This window comes from Ambystoma mexicanum, chromosome 5q, assembly GCF_040938575.1.
Source record: "Ambystoma mexicanum isolate Mex_15411 chromosome 5q, UKY_AmexF1_1, whole genome shotgun sequence".
NCBI lineage: Eukaryota > Metazoa > Chordata > Amphibia > Caudata > Ambystomatidae > Ambystoma > Ambystoma mexicanum.
The window spans coordinates 1,357,786,706-1,357,794,767 of record NC_090933.1 but is presented as its reverse complement, the minus strand read 5'-3'; the positions used below and the strand labels follow the sequence as shown (position 1 = coordinate 1,357,794,767).

Below are 8,062 nucleotides of genomic sequence, written 5' to 3'. Positions count from 1 at the left end.
CTAGTAAATATGTGTCTTCCCAGGGCTGACAGTCAAGTGATGGACAGCGCATCAGTGGAGACATCAAGGGTCTCTAGTAAATAAGTGTCTTCCCAGGGCAGACAGTCAAGTGATGGACAGCGCATCAGTGGAGACATCAAGGGTCTCTAGTAAATAAGTGTCTTCCAAGGGCAGACAGTCAAATATTGTGTTATAAAGCACAGTCCAGGCAGGTTTAGGTTGCTACTCTATAAGTTTACTTCAGTTTCTTAGTTACAGTTACATGACACTGAGACGTCAGGAATAAGACAGATATCACGGGCACCCATCAGCCAGGGAGGGAGGGACCAACTGAACTGTTACAGAACACTCAACACAGCATTCTCACACTCATACATCAACATTCCACTTGACACTGGCATGACATCACTAAGCACATGACCACCTTCAGCAGACTCAGACAAGCACATCATAACACATCTCCCTCCTTACCGAAACCTCTACACAAACAACAAGCACTTTACATACAGGCAAGTCACACTACCATCCGCCATACAAACTTCACAAGATACTCTCACAGCTATGCGATTCCAAACTTCACCTACAAATCCAGGTCACCCTCAATAATCGCCCGCCCGCGCCACAGGCAAGCCTCCAGGCTGCCACCCTGAAGCAAAGCTTGCCATCCTGACCCAATACTAGTCATCCAGGATGACAATAGAATCACCATACCTGTTAAGAGACCCCATAAACCGCTAAAAACACTGCTACCAGATATCGCCAACTATGACTGCATCACAAACATACAAACAGATACATATATGGACTATGCCAACAGAGCCCACCCAACCACACCAAGATATACAGATCCTGCAACAACTTGAAGATGCTGGCCAGCCATCTCCAAGACCCCCAACAAAACATGGGGTTGACCTAACTACTTATCTCAATGGCAGCACTAAAAAGTCCCACAAACAAACCCTGACCAGATAACAATAGTAAGGATTAACATATAACACATAAAGATAAATAAATCACCAAGCAACTCTTCATCTTGAACAGCATCCTTAACTATAACATAGCATCAACTAGAGGGCGTCCCCTACCAGCAACGCACTTACCAAGCTGTCCCTCAAGATAAGAATCGGCTTCACCAGAGATTGCACTACTGCCATAACAAAGACACTAGACTTACCACTCCCATACACCTTAGTGCAACTTTCACTTACCACTCACTAAAATTCCTGAAAAGGGGCTACCCTAAGAATTCACCTTACTCACACATAAAACCTACAGAGGCGCTACCTCACCTTAGTTGCATCACTAAACAGTACTCACCATAAAACCTACAGAGGCGCTACCTCACCTTAGTTGCATCACTAAACAGTACTCACCATAAAGCCTACAGAGGTGCTACCTCACCTTAGTCGCATCACAAAAAGTAATCTCTGTGACCCCAAACAGTGCTACTAAAATCACTAAAAGAGTGCACTACTAAGTGGCGCTACCACGACACCATACTAGTCAAAACAGTGGAACTACCTACTGTTAACACCCACGGAGGCGCTACCACACCAATATCTAAAACGTATACTTAAATAAAAACGAATGTTGCACCCACTCATTCTTTTATACATCCATACCTATTAATCAGATAATATACTAGTGACATGTCTTCACTTCCATACTTCTCAAGTACGTGAGTATACATGACATTTCTACATCTTAATTTAACATTATTTTTTTTTTAACTCTTGCATCTTATACCCAGCACACGCAATATTCCTTCACATCGCGATAATGGTATGCCTAAAAGTCCATGTTGTCGTGTAACAACCTACTCCTAAAAATCCTCAAAAAGTTATGCTAATGTAATTAGGCATGTATGCTATACACCTATACTCTTGTCTGTGCACCTACACTCTTGCGCTAGCATCTCCCATACTTCACACTTTTAGAGAACAACTATATCATATATGGTGCAGACTTTTACTTATAGTCCATTTTCCTGCAAATCCTCAAGATAATTCCATCTATGCAAAACATCTATCCATCAATGGGCTCATTAATCTCAGCATTGACCTCACTCACATGTGACACATCTAGAGTTTACACACACAACGCATTTGTCACATTAACTTCATAGCCAATTCCTAATGCATTACTAACTACAAACTTGCATTAGTTAAATATATATATATATATATATATATATGACATATATATCCCGACATTTTGTGATGGCATAATAATACCATGCCAAACTGTTGACCACTGCATAAATACTCACTGTCGGGACAGAGCACATTAATTGCAGCTACCCTCGAAAAAAAAAAGTCAAGTATGTACCTTCTGCATGAGTCCTAAACACACGAAGTCCTGATGCTTGCTTCTCACCGTTGGCCGCTACCAGACGCCCCTAAGAGGCGGAGCGGCACTGTTGCACTCCTTACTGTAATACCAGATACAGCAAGAATGCATCCGACAAAGCTTTTTGGTATCACTTCACTTCCACAGCTTTCCAACACGTTCCCTGCTTTGCAAAGCTTTTCGGTATCATTTCACTTCCACAGCTTTCCAACACGTTCCCTGCTCTGCTTCCTGATCTCCAAATAAATATTTTTCCATTGCAGCTCCCGGACAGACTAACACTTACTACCACTTAGCGCTTACAATTCATGTTCTGCTTCCGGATAGTGACACGCATATCCCAAACGTTGCGTCTCCATTGTAACGGTGTCTGATACGAAGAACTCCCTTCCAGATACTGGCACGTGAGAAAGTGACATTTTATTGGGTCCTTTACTCGAAAAAGGCTGCATCGATCCGGAGCTGTGCCTGCTTCTTCGTATAGTGGAATGTTCGCACCCTGTTCCAAGTCTCTGCCAACTCCCCTAGCTGTAGACTGACGTCATCAGTATCCAGAATGTCACACGGAACACAAGTACTGCTGCGCAGACCCATGGACCAACGGTCACTTTGCAGGTACACCAGTCGGGCGCACGACATATTTAAACATATGTATTGTAAGCACTGTACTTCTGGGGTGCACTGCGATAATGTATACACAATCTATTTACAGGCATTCCCCATGGACCGCTCATAATTGGGACCTCTTATTTTTCACCAAAGGAACATTTCATATGAGAGGAAAAAAAAACGCAGAACTTTGCTCCACTTGCACACTTCGAGTGTGGACAGTTTTAACTCCTTGATACTTCACACAAGGAGTTAGGACTTCATACTTGATACAAGGTCCCAACTCAATGCGAAACTCTTCTTAATGTTGTGGCATCATCACTTCACCAACCAGCACAACCACGATATATGGTCTGCCGGTCCTAACTGCAGGGACTCTCCTGCAATTAACGTGATGCTACTGTCATTATTTTGACAGTATTTTGTCCAACCACATAATCCCAGGGACACCTTCTCACATGGGCCACTTCAAACTCTAAGAGATGTTTTGTCCGGGATGCAACACACCCAATAATCTATGGGCTGCAGGTCCATTAAACCTCCTCCCTTATCCGCCCTGGGTGATGGGTTTGCTTACTTGGGGGCGGTGTTGTCTTTTTCATCTCCTGGTCCTGATGTCCTCTGCACCCCCCGCAGCAGTACTCTTCAGTCACAGTCTTCTCCTTCTCCTTGCACCATGGATGCTTTTCTGTTAGAAATCCTCGTCGCCAATGTTATAAAGCACAGTCCAGGCAGGTTTATGTTGCTTCTATATAAGTTTACTTCAGTTTCTTAGTTACAGTTACATGACACTGAGACATCAGGAATAAGACAGATATCACCGGCACCCATCACCCAGGGAGGGAGGTACCAACTGAACTGTTACAGAACACTCAACACAGCATTCTCACACTCATACATCAACATTCCACTTGACACTGGCATGACATCACTAAGCACATGACCACCTTCAGCAGACTCAGACAAGCACATCATAACATTATGGGCAGCGCATCAGTGGCAACATCAAGGGTCTCTAGTAAACAAGTGTCTTCCCAGGGCAGACAGTCGAGTGATGGATTTGTTACCTCAGTCTGCAATTTCGCCAAGAGAGAAAAGCGTGCCAGAGATGACTGACACTGAGGCAGAGAGAAACACGTTTTGTCTTTATTCTGTATCTTAATGCACAGCCCGAGTGCAGAATTAACCCCCCTGCGCATGCCAGAGTTTGCCTCTTTCATTTGTCCATTTCCCTGTGATGAGCCTCCTAGTCACGCTCTGTTAACCATGCCTTTCCGACACGACATCACTGATGTTTCTCTCTTTGAGTTACTTTTATCTAATTCATGAAAACCCTTGGGGGCTTCCACATCTGCAGTAGTATTAAGACTACTCACAGTTTCTGGCCTGTCTCCTAAACCCTAAGGTTGGGTGGGTGCATAGCAAGATGTTCAAGGAACTTTTTTTTGTTCTAATACATTTGAATAGATTAATGTTTGCATTTGAGTAGTCAGACTCTGTTATAGGGAAGAAACTGTGAACAATATAAGCTCCTCCCAACTACTTCAAGCACTTTCTACTTCTAGCACTTTTTTACACAAATCTACAAAGTGTATCAGCCATTTGTGTATGATTGTCGTCACATCAACAGGAGCCAATCTTAATACACTTACATTTTAGTAATTGTGTATGTTTGCATGGTATGGTCTACATTAGTTGCTGCCTGTTTCATGTGTTTCTCTATTGCTATTGTATAAGCCGTGGAAGATCGCCCGTACACGGCTTATACTGCATGAAGTGGAAATCAAATTTACCTTGCAGTATAAATACCTAGGTGTTGAAATGGACGCCAAGTGCGGTTATAACTCTTGCATCCAATCGAGGAAAACCAGGGCAGCGCAAGTAACAGCACTCGTTAGCCAATTCGCAGCCAAGGACTGTGGCTTTAGCCTGTGGGGAATTCGGCAACTTTACACACAGGTTTTACCTCCTGTGGTAGTCTACGGATTGGAAGCATTATTACAAATGGACTTGAGGTGGCTGCAAGTGATAGAAGGGAAATTTTGGCGGAGAATATTAGGGCTTCCTCAATCTATTCCAATGGCGATATTAAGATTGGAATTTGGTGTCTCCTCCTTAAGGTCCATCGTATTAAAAAGGAGAGCAGAAATGTATCTAAAGCTGAGCTATAGAATCAGCTATTGAAAGCAATCCACCCGGAAATTACTAAGGAAACAACTAATTGCCAATTTAAAAAAGTGAATGAAACATTTCTGATGGAATTATGTTGGATCAAGAGTGGTGATAAATACACTAATCTCGTAAGAAAAGCATTGTCCAAAAAGATTGACCTTTGGGACTGGTTCGAAAATTACGATCATCTTGAGAAACTCCCCAAATATCAATATATACATTACATGCTCTTCTCCTTCAAACAAATGCAGACCTATCTAAATCTATGCCCCTCAAGCAGACTCAGGCGTTTTGTAGTCCTGTTGAGGATGGACAATCTGCCGCTATTGACCAACAGAAGCGTCCATAACCTTTTGTCGCCTATGGAGAGAACTTGTCGCCTTTGTAAGGATAGCAGATCTAAAGAAACTGCTAACCATTTACTAACCAAGTGTGCTAACATGATTGATGTCTACCTAAAATGTTACAGTAAACTTGTGTATGACATTGTATTCATACGGGAAACAATATTTTGGCAACGCCTTATCAACACTCAAAGTTTGCAGATGCAAATTGCTACCTTTAATGTATGGTTGGAAACAGAAAGACTTTTGAACATTTGCATCTGAAGACTTTTGAACATTTCTCACCTGAATCTACCTGGATTATGATTGACTATATGATGATGATGGTGATTTGTGTTAGTAGAAAGTTATATTAATTTGCTGTGAATATTAAGTTTAAATGATAATTTAATTAGGATAGTATGTAGAATCATGAGTTTGACTTTTCAGTTCATTTTATATTTTTTTATACTTAGTATTGTGGTTTTCTTTTTTTTTTTATTTTGTTACTTATCAATATGTGTAAAGTTTAAACATAAACTGTAACACATTATTAATAAATTAATTAAATTATTGCTTTCTGTTGGAAACTTCATTCATAGTTTCTTCTTTGTTCTCCCTCTGGTCCAAAGCTGTAAATAACCAGATGTCCTTGTGTTCTCTCCTCTCCAGCCTCTGACATGGACTCCAAGACGCAGGCGGCATCTTTTTGGAAGGCCATAGTCCTTTACGTTCTTGTCTCATTTCTGACCAGCTTCTGCATATTCTCCTTTATCCATCAATCCTCGAAAGGAAGAACTCTGATGACGTGCCTGAAAGTGGAGATGACGAGCACACACTCTGCAGGAGATGGGGACCACAAGAAAACGACCCACTACTCTGATAGAGGTACGAGTAGAGAGGTGGTCATCCTACTCTGGACCTGGCCTTTTGGAGAAAGATTTCCGTTAGATCGGTGTGCAGCAGACTATGGAATATTTGGCTGTAATTTCACTACAGACAGGAACTGGTACAACCGCGCAGATGCCGTAATTATCCATCACTGTGAATTCAGATACACTAACAAAGGGCTTCCCCGGGAGCCCAGACCACACAACCAGCGCTGGATCTGGTTGAACCTGGAGTCCCCGAAGCACAGCCCCAACCTCCGTTTAATGGACAACCGCATCAACCTGACCATGAGCTACAGGGCTGACGCAGACATTTTCTTGCCCTACGGCTGGCTTGAAAAAGCTATTACTCCTCAAAACTTCAGCATCCCAACCAAGACCAAGCTGGTGGCTTGGGTGGTCAGTCACTGGGACTCTACCTTAGAAAGAGTGGCATATTACAATCAGCTGAAGAAGCACATCAATATTGATATGTTTGGACGTGGAAACAAGAATCTGGCTCGCAATATGTTGCAACCCACAATCTCCCAGTACAAGTTCTACCTGGCCTTTGAGAACTCTATCAGCCAGGACTATATCACTGAGAAGTTCTGGAACAATGCATTGATGTCTGGGACTGTCCCCGTAGTCCTCGGCCCAACGCGGGAAAACTATGAGCGATTTGCTCCTGCTGATACCTTCATCCATGTTAACGACTTCCCCAGTGCCAAGGAGCTTGCAGCTTATCTGAAATTCCTTGACACACACGAAGAGCAATATCAACGCTACTTTAACTGGCGAAAGGAACTGCAGCCTATTGATCTACCAAGTTGGAGTCATCGCTACTGCAAAGCCTGCCAAAAACTGCAACAGGACATTTCCTACAAAACAATCCCCAGCATTGCCAACTGGTTCAAATGATGGCTCCGGCCGCTGACAACTACCTGAGCTCAACTCTGAGGGCACAATTTTGAAAGTCTGTATGGCAGGCCTTGCATATGCTTAACAATCCCACTAGACCTACAGGGCGAGTTCATTAGTTTACATACTCGACCTAAGAGAAATGCACTTACCCCAAGGTGTCTGGGGACAAAATAATTACCAGTGCTGCTTTTTGTAATGTTCCATGTCGCCACTTGGGTCCTCCCTCTCTGATATCTTTATCTCTACCTGTGCTGTCCCCCAGGGGTCTAACCTCTCTCCCTGGCTTTTCAACCAATACCTGGAACTCCTTGCACACTGATCGCTGCTCTTTGCCCCAAATTTCAGTGCTATGCGGATAATACCCAACTAATTTTCAGGCTTCCCTCTGCCTCCTCCTCTCCTTCCCTCATCTCTGTCTGTCTGCCATCCATGAGTGGTGTGCTGCCAATGACCTCTTCCTTAATGCCAGTAAGACTGAGATTCTGCTCATCGGCACACCCGCTCCCTCCTTCCCTGCAACTCTCTGGCCGGACTCCCTTGGCCCTCTTCCTGCTCCCACCTGCAAGGCTAAAAACCTCAAAGTCCTCTTCGACTCCACACTCTCCTTCTCTCCTCATATCTACGACGTCTCTAAGAAGTCACACTACCAGATTCACCTCCTCAGAGGTATCCCTCCTTTCATCCCCTTCCCCCAGAAGCTCACTGTCTGCAGAGCCCTGGTTCTCTCTAGGCTGGACAATTGTAACAGCCTCTATCCCTCTATCTAAATCTGCATGCCTCTACTCTCCGCCCCCTGCAACTTATCCAGAACAGGAC

The 8,062-nt window shown here is 43.5% G+C and overlaps 1 protein-coding gene across 1 annotated transcript; it reads left to right on the top strand.

Moving 5' to 3' along the window:
• Nucleotides 1-6,130: 6,130 nt before the first annotated feature.
• On the top strand, nucleotides 6,131-7,297 carry LOC138498724 (4-galactosyl-N-acetylglucosaminide 3-alpha-L-fucosyltransferase FUT6-like). The gene has a single exon (XM_069622363.1). The coding sequence runs from the start codon at nucleotides 6,134-6,136 to the stop codon at nucleotides 7,241-7,243; it is 1,110 nt and encodes a 369-aa protein (XP_069478464.1). The 5' UTR covers nucleotides 6,131-6,133; the 3' UTR covers nucleotides 7,244-7,297.
• The last annotated feature ends 765 nt before the right edge of the window (nucleotides 7,298-8,062 follow it).